At 40.3% G+C, this 23457-nt stretch overlaps 1 protein-coding gene across 1 annotated transcript; it reads right to left on the minus strand.

Moving 5' to 3' along the window:
- Window positions 1-400: 400 nt before the first annotated feature.
- LOC135086152 (modular serine protease-like) lies at window positions 401-23315 on the minus strand. Its single transcript, XM_063980957.1, has 15 exons — window positions 23110-23315; window positions 15110-15158; window positions 14208-14321; window positions 13748-13810; window positions 13094-13210; window positions 12487-12621; window positions 11116-11296; window positions 10729-10817; window positions 10142-10350; window positions 9676-9885; window positions 5009-5170; window positions 4171-4292; window positions 3347-3523; window positions 2392-2551; window positions 401-1815 (listed from the first exon to the last, which is right to left on the minus strand). The coding sequence occupies exons 1-15, from the start codon at window positions 23138-23140 to the stop codon at window positions 1625-1627; spliced, it is 2010 nt and encodes a 669-aa protein (XP_063837027.1). The 5' UTR covers window positions 23141-23315; the 3' UTR covers window positions 401-1624.
- Window positions 23316-23457: the final 142 nt, after the last annotated feature.

Consider the following 23457-nt stretch of genomic DNA (forward strand, 5'->3'; position numbering starts at 1 on the left):
ATTAAATAAAAACGAAAACTAAGTAATTATGGTATTCATTCAGTTAATCAGGCAGGCAGGCCCCTCTTTCAGCACTTAAGCACGTGCCAAAGGCCCTACGATCGACAAAAGGAGCCCCATGTCTCGCCTGCCTTTTAAAAAATTTAAAAACACTACGAACTTACAGTTTTGTTACCTGTAAGTAAAATAATGTAGGTAAGTAAGTTGAAAAAAGGTCTTTTTTTAGTAAAATACTCCCTCTCCTAATTTGTTTTCTTATTCTTTCTTTCTTCCCCTTAATCAATACTGCTGATTATTGTGTCTTGAAAAGGATAAAAGTAATTTATTGAGTATTTTAAAGTTCCGATTTTCTGAAATTACTGAATAGAACTCTGTTGGTTATTGTGTAATGAAAAATCAGTCTCTCGGTATCATTTTTATTAACATTACGTATTTTTAAATTCATTGATTTCACAACCTGAGATTATAAAATAATAGGATAAGTTTCTCTTAAAATAATAAATGTCAAAGGCGAGGAATTACAATTTACTCATAAATGCTTTATTTAGGTACTAAGCAAGCCTTAAAAATAATTAGTACAACCCAGTGGAGTTAACTGCGCACCTGGTGCCCGTGACGTCACATCGACGCTGGGAGATTCTGATGTACACGGGTGAGTGCGAGGAAGTCGCATTCCAGCGAGGTACGCAGTTAACTCGACGGGATTTTAGTACTAATTTTCTTGATAATTTGCTAAGTCTAAGAGCTGCCTGTAAAAAACCAGTAAGTTACGTATTATGATGAGGTTTTATTTAATGGCACATGGTAGATTTTTGTTCCTGTCTGTCGCTAGTGGCTACTAGGCGCAGACCGCCGACTTTTAGTTGCCCGATAGTTGGGTCGGGCTGTTGACCAGTATGGAGATGTATGAAAGTGCGCACATTACACCGATTTAGTAGGTATCGGCGATTGTAATCGGCCAGTGTGCGCGCGCGTAGAGGACGATAGTTGGACGATACTATAGTTGGACGATACTTTAGTTGGAAAGCAGTTGGGAATCGCATTCAACTATTTAGTCGGCCAAATCGAATCGGCGTAGTGTGCGCACTCCCATATTACATGCCCATACTGATCAACTGCCCGACTAAACTATTGGCCGACGAAAAATCAACGGTGTGCGCCTACTCTAAATGGTGAGCGCAAATGTGGTAAGAGGACTGTTTGGATTGGACATTTGCACTCACAGGACGTAGATGGCGCGACTGTAGAGTAAAGTCACGTAAAGTCTTGTCACTCGCCAGTGGTGCCAACTGAGGAACGTCTGTTCAAAAGGGATTTCAGTTTTTTTCGAATCCGTTTATGAATCTCAGATCCCATTGGATGGAAATTCTTAAACCTGCCAGTGCACATTATGCCCTGTGCTCAAGTTTAATAAAAAATCCATCTTTTAAATGTAAAGTATTAGGTAGTTTTAAAATTCTGCTGTAAACTATAGATTCGGACACCCGCAGTCCCAGTAGCGTTACAGGTGCGTTGCTGGGGTGGATATTACATAAACAATTTTTTTTATCTAATTCTTTCTTTTTGAACAGACGCTCCCCAACTGTTAAACTACAAGAACTATTAGCCAAAAATACGTCGAGCGTTAAAGGTATTCCTTTATAAACCGCTCGTGCCGCGAGATCTGAGTGAAGGTAGTCAGCCAGTAAGCATTGCAGAGGTTGTCATTGTTAGGGGCGGTGGAGACGATCCCCCGGAGGTAGTACCGGATGGTCCCCTTGTCAGGTTCCGGGAAGGCTAATCCACCGCCGCTGTCGCCTTTGCATAGCGCCGTTCCTGAAAAACAAAGTTTAATAAGATATTTCGATCAAATCGTTCATTCATTCGTTTCAGCCAAATGACGGCCACTGCTGGACAAAAGGATTTTTACAATGACTGGTTCTGCGCTGTCCGCGTCTAGGTGCTATCTGCGATCATCGGTCAACCTAGAGTAAGGCGCCCACACTAGATCTCCCGGTCCGTGGTCACTAAGTACTCATAACTTTTGTGCCTTGGGCTAATTTAGTTCTACGAGCTATGTGTCCTCTCCACTGTCAGTTTACCAACAGCAGGCTATGTCAATCAATCAAAATACCCGCGGACAGTCAAGTGGCTAGGCACTCTGGGCACGTACCCAGGGCCCCGCGATCGAGGCGCCCCCGTCTGTTCTCATAAAATATCTTTCTCCAGATGAGAAGGGCCTCCCTTGATCCATATGTGCTCAGGGCCCCTAGTAGGTTATAGACGGCTCTAGTGAATGCTGAACCTTGGCATAGCGTTCTGTGTGAAAGATTGTTGCTGAAAGACATTATAGCGTTCTTCTGAAGGAACACAAGAAAACAGGGTAAATAAAGACTGCTGAATCAAACTTACCGTTTCTATAGCCCGCACAGATCTTATCTCCCGTGATGTACTCCCTGAAGTCCAAAGGGGAGTCCGACTGGCACTCCTGGATGGAGATGTATGGTAGTTCCACCACCTTCAACACTTGGGAGGCTTCCCCGTTCTCTCCCGTGAGGCCCCACCCGGCTACCTGTAAAGAGAACCAGGTGCAGAGACTTAGCGATGATGACGATGAACTAGCGAGCGCTCGCGACTTCGTACGCGTGGATCCCGTTTTACCCTCTTAGGGGTGGAGTTTCGTAAAATCCGTTTTTAGTGAGCACCTACGTTCTAAAAGGAACCCTCCAACTTTCGCTTTTATAATTATTGATAGATAAACTTCTTAGTGTTCCAGTAGTAGTGGAATGGGCCAGTCTTTTTTAACCACAACGTGAACGTGGAAGCTCTTGGCTTGCATTGAATCTGATGGAAAGAATCCTTAACCACAGAGGAACTGGCTCTCTAATCTTAGATTGCTAACCTGTTTGTTATGGCGAGAAACTTTTAAAGCATGGTGGTAATTCTTGGAGGACTTTTTACAACCAAACCGAGCAGAAAATTGTGCCCTCACCAGAAATTAACCCGGAAAAATCCTCTGAATCTGAGATATTTGGTCTAACCTCAGGGTCTAACTAAAGCCTGGTTTCCACCGAAGCTGAAATGTTTTTGAATAACTAAGTTTAGTAATCTTTGGTGGAAACCGGTCCTTAAAAGCTTCGGCCAAACCAACGCGTGCAGATCGCATAGGCGATTGGCGATCACTGCGCGTGCATAGATGACACCAATGACAAAACGCATTGAGGTGAACTCAACGCTACACGACATTCGATTTCACGCAGATCACGCACGCAGGCTGCACGCGTTAGTTTGGCCGAACCTTAATAGATCACAGAAGAATTTAAGAGCTGAAAGAAATAGAGGGTAAGAAGCATATCTTTATACACACCTTTCCCAAGTTACCCTCATGTAGCTGCCGATTCTCGAACACCACGTTGAAGTCCACGCACACCGGCCTGATATGAGGCATGTAGACTATGGTGGTGACCAGCTGGAGGATGGCTATATCGTCCTGGAAGTTGGTGGTGCCTCCCAGGAACCGCTCTGGCATTTTCAGGGTCGCTACCTGTGGGTGATGAAATTATTAATGACCTGGCCCTCTGGACAAAGAACCCAAACCTCTAACCACCATTATTTTATTAGCTTTTCAGCCCGCGTTAATATCTCATTTTGATTTTGCGGCCTGATCTTATTTTTTGCACACGTGCCCTTCCGAAAATGGGGTTAAAAACTAATCAATTTTTCTCAGGGTTTCAAATTATCTTTTTATTAAATTCCATCTAAATCGCTTCAGTGGTAGGTGAAAAGCGTAAAGCGTGAAAAGGGACAGAGTTACTTTTAATTTAATAACTTAACCTATTTACTTGGATTGTAAGGCCCAGTTTCCACTAAAGCGGAGAAGAGAGGACATTAGAAATGGGGAAAAGTTGTGGAAATAACGAAATCTGATTGGTTCATCCAGACATAAATTATCTTCTATCGCATCCTCTCTGCTTTGGTGGAAACTGGAATGTGACTGTCGGAAAATTTTTTCAGTGTGTCGTTCGTTTCAGTCAAATGACGTCCACTGCTGGACAAAGGCATCCCCCAAGGATTTGCAAAGGATGCGATCGATCCTGCGCTGCCTACATCGAAGTACTTCCCGCGACCTTCACCAGATCGTCGGTCCACCTAGTCGGAGGTCTGCCTAGAGTTAATGTTTAATGTTCTTACGTCAGATTTCTGTACTTCCAAATCCCCCGGGCTATTCCAGGGTCTGTACAGCTTCCCCATGGCCACAGCGTAGTTGGACGCCGGCTGCGCCTTCGAGGTGTCGTTCCAGAAGCAATGGGCAGCTGAAAATTTAATACACAATTTATCATCTATTTCTAGTAGGTACTTACAAATCATACTGACGGCTGATGGGGCAGCAAGGTTCGGGAATAGAGGCCGAGTACCAAAAAGTTATTTTTCAATCAATAGAAACATTTTACAAGAGTCAATCAAGTAGAGTGGTCGTCTTACATTACGATTATAAACGTGCCGTGCCACCCCGGCCCCCACGCTATACAGGGTGGAAACGATAAGTGATTTCACTCGATTATTCCTAAACTACACAAGATATCAAAAAACTAATCTATCCGAAAATTCTATGTTGAGATCACTTATCGTTTCCACCCTGTACTTAGACGCGCGTGGTCATGTCGCAGATCCTATGCTCCCACGGTTTCCATTCCAGAACCCGTTATTTCAGGTCAGTGCTTCGGTCTTTGCCTTCTTGTCTTACCTGATATAACGACCTTGGCGCTGACCAGAGATCCCCCACAGATCTGCATGTACGGGGTGGTAGGGTAGTCTTCCTGTAGATACCAGGATAGGATACGCGCCACGATATTTCATATCGTTATATTTTATCGACTTTAGAAATCAGTTTGAGCCGAAAGGAACCAAATGCCTCGCAACATTGTGTCACATGGCGCGCATCTTAGGCCCAATGGTTTTCATTTCAAGACCCTGTGATTTCATGGAATGACATAATGTCATTGCTTCGGTCTTTGCTTTCTTGTCTTACCTGATATAACGACCTTGGCGCTGACCAGAGATCCTCCACAGATCTGCATGTACGGGGTGGTAGTCTTTCTGTAGATGCCGGCGTGCCACGGCAACTCCCCACGTTCTGCCGGTCTACCTCCAATGACCAGTTCCACACCCTTAGGAGTTACCAGTCCACACTCTGCAAGAGAATGGATGGATGGATTTGAGGATAAATTAATAAGGGTTCTATTGTAGTTTTTTTTACTTTGCCGTTGTATTACTTTATAGTCCACAACATAGAGTAAAAGGCAATCTTAGCAATAATGGCATTTTTCATTCCGGTCAACATTTAGGCAAATTGGTGTGGTATTGTGGTGTATTTAGCTGTTGCCCGTGTATTTTCCCGCTTGAAATTCAGTTTGTCACAGAAAGATCGACTATCGTTAGATACTCGACACCGTTTATTTTGCCAATAAAATTGATTAAAATAGAGAATGTTATTTTGATGTATGAATAATTACTGTACCTACTAAGTAGGTTAGTATTCTGTCTTGTAGGTTTCATAAATTTTATGAAAATCCGTTCAGCAGAGTTTGCGTGAAAGTGTAAAATATCTATGCAGATGAATATTCTCACTGTCGATCAGATTAGTTACCTAATATCGCATAGCCAATCCAACACGATGAATTTCTTTGATGGATTGTAATTTTTGGATTGGCAAATTTTGATTGGCTTACAAGATTGAGCGTTTAGTTAATTGGTTTAATAGATACTCCTGTCCTAGAAGAAACTTTGAGCTCAAGCTTTCACTATGAAGCATGTTGGCTTTCAGTGTTTTTTTTCTATTATTTAATAAATAGGTAGTCTGGTCGCCGAGCACGTAGAATTTCGTCCAATAACCCCAAGCTACCCATCCTTATCGCTCACGCGTCATTATATTGCTGTCGCGACTGTGCGACGTGCGCCCGCAGTGAGTGAGCGAGCGCGACAGCAACATAATTACGCGCGAGCGATGGATGCATATGGGAGCTTGGGGTCATTGGACAAAATTCTACGTGCTCACAGACCGGGCTTTATTATAAATTATGTAGTTAATGATCTCTCTGTCTTATTTTTAAAGTCAGTCAGGATTATGTTTACGTATGAGAGAGAGAGATGGAAAGAAGATGTAGAAGAAGGGATTATTGCATTTGATTATTATAAAACGATAGTTTATTGTTTTGGACAATTTTGTCTTTATTTTCATAAGTTTCTTTCTTCTATTGTTCTTTTTACTTCTTCTTTGGCTCTCACCCTCTAATATTTTAACTAGTCTAAATTGTTCTTTTTCCTTCTTCTTCAATCCTCCCTCTCTAAGTAATACTTATGAAGTCAAAGTAATGTTAATAGGATGGCGGGTAAGGAAAAAATAAAAAAAGATATTTCAAAACAAATAATTTTATTAAAAAAAAACATCCATCCTGTTAACATCACAATGGGTTACCTTAAAGATGCATAGGAACTATGGAGGAGATAAAAATAAACATTAGGTAGAGAATGAGGGCTACCGTTTTAGCGCTCACCAGTTAGCGCCACTGTAGAGTAAGGTCCTGTCACTTGCTAGTAGCGAAGACAGTGGCACCAACTGGTGAGCGCGAAAGTGGTAGGAGGACTATCGCATTTGCACTCATCAAGATGGCGCCACTGTAGAGTAAGGTCCTGTCAATCGCCAGGGGTGCCAACTGTTAAATATAAAAACGATAGCCCTCATTGGCTAGTTTCCTAAAAAAATAACTTTTAGTCCGTCAATTAAGTACATTATCAAAAAATATTGGACACGTATATTTATTGACAAACAAACAAGTAATTACGAAGTTAATGATGCGTTGAAATTTCGCGTGATGTCACAAAGTGCTACACTTTTAGGCACGCCTTGACGTCACGCACGAGTTTCTTCTTTTGAACTTTGGCGCAAAGTATCTCTTTTTGAAAAAGTGAAAAATACGTGGTACCTACTTATTTTTTGATAAGTTAACAGACGGACTAATTCAAAATCTTGCTTTTTTACCCAGGAAACTTCCCAAATATTATGTAGAGAATTCACCTGTTAACCCTTTTCTTGGCATTGTGCATTTAAAGATACGTTGACCAAAACAAAAATATGGAGGAGAAACCAAATACTTTTTTCAAATGTTTATTAAATATAACGTTAGCCCAAATACTACAGATTGTGTTACACAGTATAGAATCGCTACAGGCTGCACAGATTTAACAGTAATATTCAAAATGTCAGACCGTTGACAGGCGTCTACGCACCGGCTGATAATTTTAATTATTTTCGGTGTTTTTTTTAAAGAATATTGGTGATTATTTCTAGTAATATGGATAGTAAATAAATGCTTGTTGATGATAGGGCGTGTTTTTTCAACCCAAAACTTGTATAATTATTCTGTACGATGCGGATTGTCCGAATGTATCTCGAAATGCACATTGTCAGATACGTAATGATTTACTTTCAATTTTAAATGTATCTTTAAAGACACACCGCCAGGTTCCCGTTGACTTTATTTTATGGGTTTTTTATAGATTTTATCGCATAAAAAAGGGATTATGTTATTAGTTAATAATATTAAAAGCTGTAAATTATAATTTGTGTAATGTGAGTTTTAATTCATGTAATAAATAATCGTTGTTTTTTGGACAACTTAGTGCATCAGCAACAAAATCAGGCGCGCAATATCCTAGTTCCGGTTCCAAAATCTGGAACCAGGTCGAAAGTCAGTAGCGGTGACACTTCAGCTGATGAATTAGAAACTGCTTTTAGCCTCCTGATCCTCTCGGGTGGTTATCTTCCTACTCCAAACAAGCCAGATCACCCCAAAAAGCGAGCAGCCTATCCAGGCTGCTGCATGTATCTGGTTATAAAGCTGGTGATTGAAGAATTTCAGCCAGTTCGACTGCTGAATAGTTTCCCAGGGAGTTCCAGAGATCCATTTCCGCTATCTTGCGTTTCCACTGCAAGTTGGGTATCAAATTATCTTCAATCGAAAACGTGAACACAGTTCGGTACCAGTTGGCGTCAATACCCCTCGTATTTTTTTAATGGTCTTGCAGGATTCCCATATGTCCTATCTGCATTTGCATCTCCTGGATGGTAAGAGGGGTCTGCGAATCAGGAGGTACTCCAACAAAGCTGATGGAGTGGTTCTCATACATTCAAATGCAGCTATACTTGCAAGGAGTTACAGACTTTGAAGTGGTTTTTTTACTTTGTTTTCAGTTTTTTTATAAAAGATACTTATTTTTTATTTCTCAAATAAGGTATAGCTTAAGGTTTTGTAGTAATTTTCATTTAAATAACTAATTTCTACTAACAAATAAACCATGTTTTAATTTATTACAAAGCTGGCAATGTGCACTTAAAGATACATACTATATTTCCAAAACTACATACCTAATATTTTTTTTTCGTATTTTTTACATGATTTTTACTCGTCCTAAATCCAAAATTTACGGTGTAAATCACAAATATTAACCAAAACCGGCTTTGCCAAGTATAGGGTTAACAAAGTACCTATTTGGTTTCTGTACTATAGTATACCTAGCAACAGTCGTGCCCTATAATAATATCACTGAATACATAACTGGTAGAGGTAAGTTAAAGTAGCTATAGCTACAGTCGTATCCTATAATAAAATATCACTGATACAAATAACCGGTAAAGGTATGGGAAGGTAAAATAGTTAACAAACTGGTATACATTGAAGATTTTCACTGGTCCAATGACTGGCTAGCAGTACATAAAAATTTTCAGCTGATCCATTGATTCAAAACTAGCTAACTACATAAGAATATCTTATTCACAGTAATTGCACTCCTAATCGACTATTTACGTGACCAATTCATAGACAATCCATGGCATATTCAACACAATATTCCTACTTTTTACAATCCAATAAAATTCCGATAATGTAATCATCATCATCATCATCATTTCAGCCATAGGACGTCCACTGCTGAACATAGACCTCCCCCAATAACTTTCACATCGCACGGTTGGTAGCGGCCTGCATCCTGCGCCTTCCTGTGCTACCTTTATCAGGTCGTCAGTCCACCTTGTGGGTGGACGTCCAACGCTGCGTTTTCCGGTACGTGGCCTCCACGTTATTCTATAGTTCTATCGTTGTTCTACGAGGACATTGTAATAAATATGAATAATCCATTACAGAAACTCTATTGTATTCGATCGTTTTTGGCTTATTGGATTGTATTCTGTCACCGTAAAATTGTGAATTCCGTCAGATTACAATCTGACGTCTTTAGATTACTTACAAATCACCTAACCTATCTCATGCGTTATATTATAAACTAACGGAGTTCACAATTTCACGTTGACATTATCCATGAATTTGGCGCGTGTAAAAGTCTTTTCCATATGGCTTTTTTAATCTACCATCTAAACAGTCCCTAATTAGTCCCTAAAAACAATTCTATCATCAGAATTAACTACCACACTGCTATTATTGATATTGAAATTGACTGTAGGCGTCTTAGCTACATTATTTGATGGCCCTATCCTAAAATCGCCTTCATCTAAATCGTAATCTACATTTTCAGCCGGTGTAACAGGAGTATTATTGGCTGTAGCGTACTGAAACTTGCTGACGTGAATTTCGACTGTATCCTTAATAAGAATAGTGATATTAGTCCCATTTTTGGTCAAACCTGGGAGGCAGCGAGCGACGTAGTCCCAGCTGCCGTCAATGCAATGCATGTCGGAGAGAACACCAGAATAATAGTAGTTGGGGCTTCGGCATTCGGGGCGGACGATGGTGCCATCTGGTTCGTAGTCTTCACACTCCCTGTAGCCTTCGGCGGCGCCTGTGAGGCGGCAGCGGTAGTCCACACTCGGGTCTTTGTTGAGACGGCAGAAGCCTGGGGAAATGATTGTTTATTTTTACTTTATTGTACGAAGAAAGTACCTTTAGCGGCGGGTCTATTGCCTGTAGTGTTTGTTCTCTGACGAGTTATTTTAAAACTGTGTAAAATAGGCGGTTATTATAGCCATTTGGAACTTTTATTAAAACTAACTTATTTCTGAGTCAAAAAAATTAAAAAAATTAGGACCAAACACAGTACCTTGGGGTACACCCAAAATAACTATTAATTGGCATTCTCAAACGATACTTACGCACGCAATCCGTAACTTCATCCGACCAGAGGCCGTACAGGCATATCCTATCTCTTTTCTTGCTGACGAGACCGTATCCCGGGTAACATGTGATATTCAGGCCAATGGTGTCAAACGCTTGGCCCGGGGCGGCGTTGGGAACTCCGTTTACTACGTAAGTGCCATGGGCCGGGTACGGTGGTAGTACACAAGCACCTCCTGTTACTGGCCTGAAATATTACATACTCTTTAATGTCGAAAAAGTTATGAGGTTCTGAAAATGAAATTTTGAGTCTTAAAGTAACTGGCGTTTAGTTTAGTTACGTTAACTAGGGCTTTTTCAGCACTTACTAGTAAAAAGTTAAGCAAACGTTATTTAAAATGACATTCCATACTAAACGTAACTAGTGTTCAACGCGCGTGTAACTTTTATTAGTAAGGGAGTATTAGGCCATTTTTGAGATTTTATCATTAACCTCTGCGCTAGCAAGCAATTTCTTGTTTTATCGTGCAGGCACTTATCTTCTTCTTGATTCTTATCTTCTTGACGTATCTCTTACTTAACAGTACCTACTATTAAAACTTGATACAAGGATAAATTTACTTACTTCTTGGTCACCGGAGGTGCGATAGTGACTGTGGTAGTGCGGTTACACAGCTCATCAGATTCGTCTGAGTTATCCGCACATTCTTGTATCTGAAACGTATCATCATCATCATGTGATTTAATTTCTACTGCAGGAGCAAGGAGTAGGAATATCATTGATAATATTATAGCTAGTTTTTCTGTGGTGAAGGATTCAAGTGAAGAATCTTTGGCCTGATCATCACTTGCCCTCAGATAATTTTTATGAGTGCTATTAATAAGTATCTGATCCGGAGAATGCAGATGCGATCAATGTGTGAGTTTACCCAGAAGATGCAGGCCAAGAGATCCACGTTAGGGTTAAAAATATAAGTAGTGAAGTAAGTAAATAGCTGAACAGTCTACTAACCCCGTTGCAGTCTGAGCCCATGTCAACACAAGCTCCATAGGCACACTGGAACAGGTACGCTGGACAGATGTTTCCAGCACAGGATCTGACGGTTTCGTCCGAGCCGTCAGGGCAGTCCGCGACGCCATCGCAATGGAGGGAGGCGGATATGGTGGTACCGTCCAGGCATTTGAATTTACCCCTGGAATAATTGTGAGATAAAATTGTGATTAGAATAGAATAGAATAGAATAGAATAGAAAACTTTTTATTTGCAAGAAAGGTACCTATATTAGCAGGTAAGACATAGATTAAAACAGAGAAATAAACAAGTGGAAAATTAACTGCTTGTGCCCCTCTGACAAAAAGGCACCCGCTCAGCGTACATCAAGACCGCCAGGGCTTGTCTTGAAACTGATTTTCAGCGGGGGCCTTCTGTTGTCACGGCGTACCCCTGCTGACGGAGATGATAGAAAGGATTAAACAACTGCACGCAGGAAGATTCAATGAATGCCTGTTTTGGTTTGTTGTCGACATGACAAGAAGAAGAATTTATAAGGATTTAAATTTGGTAGATGCAGGGCTGTGATTGTTTGGTCTTCATGTTCTTCAAATTGTCACAGTTGGGAATTGAAGCGACAACTTTTTGTTAGCCAGATGAGTGCTCTGAATTCCTAAGCTACGGAGACATTGAGTACCCGTGAAAACGTTCAAGTGTATTTGTTGTCCCCCGGCGTAGTCAGAGCAGTGAAGGTCATGGTTTCAATGGTACCAAAGACTGCGTTTTTTTCAAAAATATTATTTCAGATAGCTCGTAGAACAGAAGATCGTTGAGGCAGTAAAGTTCTCGAGTGGCAATTAATGAACCGGTAGACGTAGTGGAGGCAGGCCTCTCACTCAGTGGACTGATGGTCTGGTCAACTGAGTCACGGGAAGCACCTGGATGTGGACATCGCAGTACCAGTCGTTGTGGAAATCCTTAGATGAAGTCTTCCAGCAGTGGACGTCTTTTGAAACGAATTAATTCTAGAAGGTGAACGTCGCGGGAAGAACCTGGATGCGGGCAGCGCAGGACCAGTCATTGTGGAAATCTTTGGGGGAGGCCTTTGTCCAGCTGTGTCGAACGTCATTTGGTTGAAACGAACTAACGAACGAATTCTGAAGCCTGGTCCGTGAGCACGTAGAATTTTGTCCAATGACCCCAAGCTACCCATCCTTATCGCTCGCGCGTAATTATGTTGCTGTCGCGCTCGCACACTCACTGCGGGTGCCAGTCGCACAGTCGTGACAGCCATATAATTACGCGCGAGCGATAAGGATGGGTAGCTTGGGGTCATTGGACAAAATTCTACGTGGTCACTGACCAGGCTTTAGAGGGAATCTTTCAGCTCACCTGACTTCGCTAGTCTCGTTGCGGCACCTGGGCAGAAGTTCATCAGAATTGTCAGCACACTCCTGGATCCCATTACAGGGTGCTGTGCCATCCACGCATGCGCCGTAAGTACAGCGGAACCAGTTGGATTGGCAGCTGCGAAGTTACACATAATATAGTTAATGGAGTGACGTCAGCAGAAGGTAGCAGGAAGGCGCTGGATGCTGGCCGCTACCAACCGGTCATTATGGAAATTATTCTGGGAGGCCTATGTTCAGCAGTGGACATTCAAGGGCTGAAATAATGACGATGATGATGAATGACGTTAATATTATTATTATTTAGTTAGGCAGTTGGTTTTGTGAAGAAATCTTTTTAGTGTATTAGATACAATCAGGCCAAGCTATAGGGTTTATAGCTTGTCTTATACCTATAGTAGGTATATCTTATACTTAGCAGTATAGACACAGATGAACATGGTGTGGGACTTATCCCACTCTTTCCCACCACTGCAACTCCTATATAGCCAGGATCTACAGCTTGGCTTCCAATGAAGCCCAACCAGTGAAGGTATAGTAGAAGATGATGTTATTGTTATGCAAAATACAACTTTAATCCCTTGACTTACTGGCTCTTCCTGCACAAAGCGTGTGTCTCGTCACTGCCATCAGGGCAGTCTTTGACGCCGTCACATTTCCCGTCGAAGCTGATGCAGGTGCCGTCGCGGCATTGCCATTGGGACTTGCTGGAATATACAGAATATCCAAGGTTTAGGTTATGTTTAACTTTCTACTTAGAGTTCAATAATGTAGGATCCCGCGAAACTGGATTGTCGTGTGTACAAGTTACAATACACATTAGTTTTAAATTCGAATTGCAAATTCTTTGGTTTTTGCGGGACACGAGATTATCCGTGGTACTATACTCGGCGCAAAGATTGTGTAATAATAAGACAGTGCATGCATATCCCGTTTTCTCTCGCACTCACACTGGTTATGGGTGACGTCACACAGAGGCAGGCATAGCATAAATATTAAAATATTGGCGAGTGTGCATCTCTGTTTCAACAATTTATTAACTTATGGCCTCGCCTGCCATGAGTCTTTGCGTCGAGTAGGTAATATTGTAAGAACCCTCTGATTTCGACATCAAGCTTTCTTTCGGTGGGGTAAAAAATTTGCATTATAATGAAACTACTGATACCCATAAAGTAGTCCCAATCGATTCTGGGTTTTTTTGGACCATCTTGTTTTAAATAATACAAGTATCTTCTTTAGCTTACCTACAGCGCGACGTGGCTTGCCTCTTCCACCGGTGCAATACTCCGTCTGACAGCATGGAATTACTGGAACGAAAGATAAAACATTACTGAACTAAGTACGCACTTACAATTAGTACATTAATAGAAGCGCCGCAAGTGGAACTGGATCAGGGATTCCGATCACATCTCAAGCAAGCAGGCTCTGGATTGGAACCCCCAAGGAAAATGTGGCCCAGGGAAAGCAAACTTGGCGGCGCACTGTAGCAGACGAGGCGAAGAAAATCGGCAAGACTTGGAGCGAGATTAAACGCGAAGCTCAAGACCGAACGCGATAGAGGACTGTTGTGGACGCCCTCTGCCCCGTCTAGGGGACATCGGACATTAAGTCAAGTCAAGTCATAGTTTTGCGTGAAAGTGTAACAAAAATCCATCATCCAATATCACATGCTTCAACTTATAATAATAAGTAACAAACACTCACGATCCTACACCACCGCAGCGGTCCTCATCGCTGCTGTCCATGCAGTCTCGTCGGCCATCGCAGACTGACATCAGGCCGATGCAGCTGCCGTCGCCACATTTGAACTCGGAGGCGCTGGAAGGAAACAACCATCATCATCATCATTATCGTCAGACCGTTTAGTTTCCACAGCAAGGGCACAACTCTCACAATGTTTTTTTAACTTAATTATTTTTTACCGCCTCTGTTGTCCACTATGATGACCATTTGCTTCTTCAAACTGAGGTTCCGGGTTGGTCCCGTCGCCATTACAACAATGTTTCAGCATTATTATGTTCCGGTAGTTGGAGGTAAGATAGCCTCTGTGGTTGAGGATTCCTAGTAAAGCTTCCACTTTTGGCCTGATCATCACTTGCCATCAGGTGAGATGCCTATTCAAAAGCCTCCTCATTGAGGATAAAAAAATACTTATGTCTATCCGTCTCCTGTTCCGTGCCTTTCGAGGTGCATGAACTGGCATGAACTTGGATGTTTTGTTTAATCACCAAGTTACATCGCAACGAATAAAAATATCAAAATTTAAGAGAGGCAAATGGAAGCTAAGCTCATAGCAGACTTTATCAACTCGGAAATGGATCAACACCTTATCGCCTTTCACGAGCTGTCATCGCCGCCTATCGCGCTCTGTCTATCGCGAGGCGAGGCGTTTACGTTACGGTGCAGAGAAGTGTGTGTTGCAGTCTTGCAGTATGGAGTTTTATACAAAGAATACTGACGCCTCGAGTTGATACGGTTACGATCCCTTTCCGGGTTGATAAATGACCCTTAAAAGCGTTGAGCTTTAGTGCACTAAATGTGCAGTCTTTAACGTGAACTGTCAAACTGTGTAACGTAGTGATTATTGCTGTATTGTGTAAGCTCACCTGCATGAGTTAGTCGATTCAGTCACTACAGCAGAGGTGACGGTAGTCGCTGCAAAGAAAAAGAAAAACACTTCAAATTGTAGGAAATGAATAAATGTTTTTGCTAGTTTGCGTTTTCACCTCTAAGGCTGGTTTTAGTGTCACGCGGACCGTCCGGTGCGGACCCGCTGCTCCGCACGGCCAATCTGTATGAACTTCTAGGGAGCGTTTTAGAGTAATGCGGTCCGGAGGAACCGCTCCGCTCCTAGCAGTTCATACAATTCGGCTGTGCGGAGCGATCCGCACTGACAGTCCGCGTGACACTAAAACCAGCCTAACCTTCAATACAATTTTTTACCCGACTGCGCCAGAAGGAGGGTTATTGATGATAAGTTATAATAGTAGGGCAATCGAAACCGCACTTGGCCTCTTGATTAGATTGTGCGTTTGTTAGACATAAAATTATTGTTAAAGATGACGCTGGATAGAAAAATAGATAATCCAATTTTACTTTGAGAATTGACAAAGTGTTTCAGAATACAATCACGAGATTCACGAGTAGGTACGTTTTTGATCAAATAAATAAATGAATTTATGCTTTCTGATGCAATTTATGATACCTACAGATAAAAAGATGAGGAGCCAATTGACATAACAAAAACACAACAATTGACGTGTAATTGTGACTTACTCTGGGGGAATATGATCGAGTCAAGGGCATTCTGATAGTAATGTGTAACATAATGATACCAATATAAGGAAAACGGAATTGAATCTTGATGTATGGCATCGTTACTTATTGATAGAGCAATTAAAGCAAAATAATATAAATGTACAATGTATGTAGTATCAATCTGGTAGGGCAAAAAAAGAATGAGACATGTATAGGCTCCTTAAGAGCATTTGACGATTTGCAAGAACTAATTTAATTAGTCTAAACAAATAAAGATAATTTTGATTTTTATTTTGAATCAACACGGGACTATCCCTACCTCTCTTACCCACCGCTGCAACTCCTGTATAGCCAGAATCTACAGATTGACCGCCAATAACCCAACCAGTGAAGGCCAAGTTTGTCCCGGGGGAAAGTTAAACTGTCATTGGACCCGCAAAGAAATTAATCAGAAGAACATCGGAGGAGTTCGAAGTTGAGGTTCATCCCTCCAGCGCAAAGCGGAAAGATGCACCACGGACAGTAAGCATCAATTATGGGGGCCTATCTTGTGAGCTATTAGCTACCCATAATAATAGCATCAGGTGTAATAAGTGTGGTTCCAGCAGAGTCAATAGGACCACTCCCACTCTTCCCGTGGATTTCGTAAGCGACTAAGTAAGGGACAATATGCGAACATCAGGCCTCCCTAACCCGTCTGGCCAGCGTGGGGAGTGTAAGCCAAAACCTCCATTTGTCTCTGGTTGTGCTCCAGCAATGGAGATTAAAGTAATGAAGTAGGTAAAATGGAGTGACCTTTTTTGTTGAAATCTGAATTTTATAAGAAACGATATCCTAGTATGATTGTTTTATAATAGAGGCCAGAAGTTAATTAGGTTTAATAATAATTATCAAGAACAATGAAGATACAGTTATACCTAAGACGCTAGGCTATAATGATGGTCAAATTACCTAATGAAGTATTTTTTGAGCTGTTAAATCCCGACTTTCATTTAGATTTTGTATGGCAAGGAAAAATGTGAAAACTCATTCTTAATGTGACTACTTAGGGTGGAAGCGAGCTTCGCCCAGGTGAGAATCCTTAACTGGCTAGCTATCTTCAACTGTTGAAACAATAATTTTGGGAACTCCAATGTTAGAAGATCAAGTTGATGGCTAAGCCAGGCGGACTTAAAAAAAGCGTACCATCAACCAATCAACCCGACCATGGGTGTACCAGGTGTACCCAGAATCTGGCCTAGGATCGGAAAGTCATTTTTTTTAGGTCAGAGCGTTTGACTTAGCGCCTCAAAGTGACTGTAGCGCTTTTGAAGAGTCCATACATTTTCTGCGAAATTTCCATGGGTACGCCAATGACCCCAATCTTTTCGATCGAGACAGGTACCAAACCACAGAGCCGGTAAAAACTAACAGGTAAACATTGTAAATCCCCAATAGAGAGTTACCGGTTAATTCAACAATCCCCACGTATGACTGTGGTTAAAACTAACAATGTGAGTTGCAGGCGGGCTTTACCCGAATTCCTTGAAATATCATCGCAATTCTTGGAGAAGATATGAGAATTATTTGTCACACCGTTGTTGTTGAATAGTCGAGCAATGTGACCTCAAGAAAATTAGTATGCTTTAGCAAGATCACGGGTTCGATCTTTGTTCAATACAAGTGTTAATAAAACCGTTTTTTTGTTCTGGTTTCTTGGGTAATACGTATTAATTGGGATTAATAATCATCATCAGGTCATTTAGTCTCCACTGCAGGAGCACGACCCTCTAATTTACCAGAGGCAAATGGATTTGGCCTACACTCCCCACGCTGGCCAGACGGGTTGGGGAGGCCTGATGTTCGCATATTGTCCTTTAATGTAATGTGTAGTGAATCCATTCTTACAAAAGCATATTTATTTAAAGGATAGGACCTATTTTAGCTTAACTGGAGGGGTTAATGGGGATATTTGAGCGCAATTATTCCTGCTGTTAAGTGAGATGTTGTCTAGGATGGTAGGTACCACCACAGATCACAGAAACTAAAGGGAGATGTGGCAAAGGGGCGGGACCGGTGTCGCAGAAATATGCCCAAAAACAGAACTCATTGCTCGTAACAGCAATGATGACAGCAGCGACGTCATAATGTAAACAGTTTACATTACAATAGGTACCTACTACTAAAGATTAATTAATCGAACGTTGAGTACTGACACCGCAGTGGATAATGAGCACACATTTTGATTACTTTGTGTGAATTTCTAATGCAACACTGAGCGTCGAACTCAGCGCATTAGTTAATTGGCATCTTTCTATATCTCTATGGTAGGTACATTCTGCCCTGTAAGTGCGTATTCACTCTCGCCTTGAAAAGGCCGGATTATAATACTTATAGTGTTTGGGAAAGAGGATTTAGGTAGGACGGTAAGGTTTTATACCTTCAACAATATCTTTGCTTTGTGGTCAATTAATTATTTTTAAATCCATCCATATTAACTTCTCATCTTTCTCGATAACAACACAAGATAAACGGCTAAACCATTATAGGTGTTATTCAAAATTTTAAGTCCCTATTGAGCTCAAAATAAGGATCAAAATCGTTAAGATTTTGGACATTTACGAATTATTTAACGATAAAAACTAACAGTGAAGACCGGTCTGCGGTTTTGATATTTGACTAGCTTGTAATTACAATATGACGTCAATATACAGGTCTGCCGAAAAATTGATTTGACCAGGAGTACCTACTGAATAGGCGAGGTCGGTATTTCGAACTCCTCCTAAATTCTTCTGATAAATATTTGTTATGAGATTTTATCGCGTTCCATTTCAACTAAAATTTCAACGTCAAGCCATGAGTAACTATGTAGGTAAGTCATGTAAAAATAACACGTTGAGACCCGGTGTTTCTCTTATTCTTTTCGTTATGGGTTCCAAGACACGGGACTATTCCCACCTCTCGTTCCCAGCGCTGCAACTCCTGTGTGGCCAGGATCTGCTTGACCGCCAAAAAAACGCAACCAGTGAAGGTCAAGTTTCTGCCGGGGGAAAGTTAAGCTGTCATTGGACCCGCAACGAAATTAATCAGAAGAACATAGGAGGAGTTCGAAGTTAAGGTTCGACTTCCCACCAGTGCAAAGCGGATGACAGGTGACAAAACAAACTTTCCACTACTAAATATTTCCATAAGTAGTAAGTAGGATGTTATGTACGATTCTACACCATTATTTGTCATGAATGCGTCACAGTTAACTGGTTAACAAAGGTTTGGCTTTAACTGAGCCATTACAGAAAGTGGGCAAATCAGTTAATTTTACAGTTAGTTGTGTGAACAACTCGAAGCGGATATTAAAATTTCTTTTTGCATGAAGTTTTCAAGTTAGGTCATTAGCTTGAAACGTTTTTCGATTTACCAATAAGTAGGTACCTACTTTATGTGACAAAAAATATAACTAGGTAATTTTTTTTGTGCAGAACAAGGCAGGTATTTGACCGTAATCGCACCTGATGTCAAGTGAGATGCAGTCTAGGATGGTAGGACATAATAACTGCACTGTAAGTGTCTATTCAGTCTTGCCTTGAATTATCCCGGATAGTGTTCGGGAAAAATAGCAGTAGGTAGTGAGTAGAATAGTCCCGTAAGTAGGCACTTTCCAACGCCTAGTTGTAATATGGTGAATCATCATCATCACCATCATCATCATTTTAGCCACAGGACGTCCACTGCTGAACATAGGCCTCCCCCAATGACTTCCACATCGCACGGTTGGTAGCGGCCTGCATCCTGCATCCAGCGCCTTCCTGCTACCTTTATCAGGTCGTGTCAGTATGGTGAATGTTGATAGGTATTATGGTGGGTACCTGGTAACAGGTAAGGCAGTTCCAAATTCTGTATAGACGTTTAATCTGCATGCATGACGAATAAAAAATGGCTACCCAGCAACCCAAGAGTTTTTTGCGATCTAAAATCCGTGCGGTTAAATTAATTTTCTATTGTTTTCACGCAAAAACGAACATCGAAAAATAAGTACATTTAATTCAATCTAATCTTTGAAGGTCACATATTATTATAGTCTAGCGATTAACTCAGTGTCACTCAGCCTGAGGTAAGGGAGCGGCACGGGAGGGCGATTTACGCCCGTATTCACAAACGATGCTTGCTTAAGTGAAGCAGAAAATCGAACGCACAGCGTTGAGTAGAGCTCTGTGATTGGTTCGTGTGTCACCCTGTGCTTCCACGCGCACTGTGAGACCTCATAGTAATGTTTGTGAATACGGGGATTAGTGACGGTCAAACGTCAGTGAGATTTCAGATTTGTATGCCCTGTCACATCATAAATGTTATCTTAGGCGCAGACCATCGATTTTTTGTTGGCCGATAGTTTAGTCGGGGAGTTGATTTGGCCGATTCTTCATACAATTAAAACTAGGCGCAGACCACCGATTTTTAGTTGGCCGATAGTTATGCCCGATTTTGAATTGTATGAAGAATCGCCCAAATCAAATCGGTGTAATGTGCGCACTTCCATACATGCCCATACTGATCAACTGCCCGACTAATGCAGGATTTCTATATTCAATCCTGATCCAAATTGGACGGATTTGGATTGTCAACTGTCAAATTTTAATATGTTTTTGGCCAAAATATCTGCGGTTTTTGATTTTTTTACATTTTTATATTGTTTATAAAACTATATTAAAATGTAAATGCATCGAACATTTTGGAAATATAATCTAAAACTGAATTCAATTTGACAGTTGTAATCCGGATTTGGACTAGGATTGAATATAGGAAACGGGCGTAAGTAAACTATCGGCCGACGAAAAATCGATGGTCTGCGCCTAGGCTTAAAATCGGGCACAACTATCGGCCAACTAAAAATCGGTGGTCTGAGCCCAGTCTTAATGGGTAATTATGGTTCTCAAAACCAAGGCGTGGCCAAAATAAAAGAAGAAGAAGAAGAAAAAAAACACTTCTTCCGTGCCGCTCTCATACCTCTGGAACGGACTGAGTTAAGCTGTAGCTAGACCTATAATATTATCGCGGTTTTGTTTCTTTTAATATAAAAGTTATAAGTTGCCTTGAACTTGAGTTTATCTGAAGATACGCGTTTGTTTAATGACAAAAAATCTATTGATGACTTCATAATTTAATTTGCGTTTAACGCTTTTTATTGGACTAGCTTTCCGCCCCGCAGCTTCGCCCGCGTGTAATTTTGTCTGTCACAGAAAAACTATATCACGCGCGTCCCTGTTTCAAAAACCAGGACAAAAACTATCCTATTTCCTTTCCCGGGACTCAAACTATCTCTATGATAAATTAATCAAAATCGGTTCTGTGGTTTATGTTTATCGGTTGTCTGGACAGACAGACAGAGTTATTTTCGCATTTATAATATTACTATAGAAGTATAGATATTAGTATAGCTTTTTCCCGCGTCTTGTGGCATGCGGCATGTGTATTTATAACTCATTGATGCGACGTATTCCACTATGAGCACCCGCCCAAATAGCACCTGCACAAATAGCACCTGGCCTATTCCACTTAGAGCACCTTTCGATATTTTGGGTAGGTGCTCTAAGTGGAATTTAATTCGTTTTTACGACGTATTCCATTTAGAGCACCTACAACACCGTAGCCTAGTGCTGGCTGGAATCCATAATGCATAACCAGAATTCTAGCACAATAAAATAAATAAAACGATTCCAAAAAGTCGGTTTGAATTTTTCAAATCGCGAAATAGACGACGGAGTTCTGAGGCAATAAACACAAAAAACAAAAATTAATTGATATCCTCCTTTTTTTAAAGTTGGCTAAAATTGCGCCTTCTGACAAGGTCAGGCAAAGTTTTAACATCCTGATAACAACAAAAACAATTAAGAGCTTAACCCTCAATTTGCATGGTAGGTCCCAGGGACTCCATGTGAAACTGTTTTGGTTCATAATTTTTTTCAATACGCGAATAAAGTGCTGTGCGCTTGAGTAGCTTCCTTTGGTGTCGTGGCTAACTCGGGGGCGAGAGGTCGTCTGCGTGCGCATCACAGAAAGTTGAGTAATTGACACTTGCGGAGTCCCGTGGACTCCACCATACACTTTGCGTAACAAAAATTTGTATTATGATATTATGTTTTTTTTTTTAAATTATGGTTTATTTACGGTTTGAGTGGATCAAAAAAGCATCAAACAGTCACAATACATGATTTATCAATACGTTAGATGCAAATGAGGCCTCAGATATGAGGGACTGGCAAGAAAGTCTAAAAGAAAATGCAGACGATGAAGAAAAAGAAGAGGATTTTACATCTTATGTCCCGAAAGATTTGTTTTGATGATTTTGTATTTTGATGATGTGTTTTGATGAATTATAAGAAATACTGCTTATTTTGAAATTCATTTCACAAAAATATGATTGTATTGTTCGAAAAAGTTTGGCAGGCAATGTGCTGCTCGTAGTAGTTACTAAGCCATTGCACGTTTTTTCGTGTTAATTTTTTTCTAACATTTTACATATTATTTATCAAGAAGACTGTTATGTCCACATAATTTAGAAAGAAAAAAAAATTTTTGCTTAATTTTTTTTCTAGGTTTAAGAGGTACAAAATGCCTATGTCGATTTTTATGTGATTTTTACGACTTCATGAAAATTTTATTTTTTAAATGAATTTTAATTAATGTTTCCATTTCTGTTGTTTCTAATTCATAGTATATTAACCATATTATGTTACCAAATAAAAAATATATTACTTTTATAAGTATTAGTATATTTTTTCTTCATTTGAAATATGGAGTCCCTGGGTCTCCACCTTACACTTAACGTAAGTTTTAGTCACCATGCAAACTGAGTGAAAATTGTGTCTTAAAAGTGTACTTTTAAAAGTACGAAAAAAAATTTTGAATAAGTTATTTAATTTTATCACAATTGGTACAGCTGTTTAGAAGTAAAGTAACAAACTGTTTTCGTATTAATATTCATAGTTAGTGCAGATGTAATCGAAGATAAACAAAAGTTCAATTAAGTGGAGTCTACTTAGATACGAGTAAGTAGGTATTGAGAATTTATAAAAACAATTTTATAACAAGCTCCAGTATCATTCACACAAGCAGCATAATAAAAAAATAAATATTGTAGCTACACTTTATAAATAAAACTGTTTTATCGATGTCTTGCGAGAGAAAAATAAATATTTTTTATTCCTATTGTATTCTTAACACAGCCGGGTATAAACGTAGCTTATGCGCTTAATTTAAGAGCAAATTAATATATTTCTTGTATGTTTACTTACTTAATTCTTAACTAAATAATATTAATTAAAAAATACCAGTTAGTCTACCCGCCATTAATTCCGCATTAAAACAAAAAACTCACCAAAAAACGTAATAATAATCGCACTCAACATTGTCACTAATTTTAACTAAACATTCACTCAAGGTCACTAAAATATTAAACTAAAAACTAACTACGATATGCACATCTCGGTCAATCTAAAACTAATTTTGTTGTGTTTATAAAATTGTTTTTATCAATACAGACGCGGGCGTATCGGAAAACCCGGGTCGAATGACTGGGTTGCCAGGTAGGTGGTGGAGTTTTCCTCAATTAACAACACAATGTTGGAAGCGTAAAGTTGTTTTTAATTGAGTGTCGAATTTGCGGTCTGAGGTTAATCTTTTTTGTGATAACTTTTAATATCTAACTTTGATTGACGTAGTTATT

This window comes from Ostrinia nubilalis, chromosome 30, assembly GCF_963855985.1.
Source record: "Ostrinia nubilalis chromosome 30, ilOstNubi1.1, whole genome shotgun sequence".
Lineage (NCBI taxonomy): Eukaryota > Metazoa > Arthropoda > Insecta > Lepidoptera > Crambidae > Ostrinia > Ostrinia nubilalis.

Bases quoted from the DNA above. Each gene is read 5' to 3' on its own strand.
- LOC135086152 (XM_063980957.1), bottom strand. From the start codon at position 23,140: ATGTTGAGTGCGATTATTATTACGTTTTTTG. The intron at 14,322-15,109 runs GTGAGCTTACAC...GTTTCCTTCCAG, and splicing joins GAATCGACTAACTCATGCAG to CGCCTCCGAGTTCAAATGTG. The intron at 5,171-9,675 runs GTTTGACCAAAA...ATTCTCTTGCAG, and splicing joins CGTCGCTCGCTGCCTCCCAG to AGTGTGGACTGGTAACTCCT.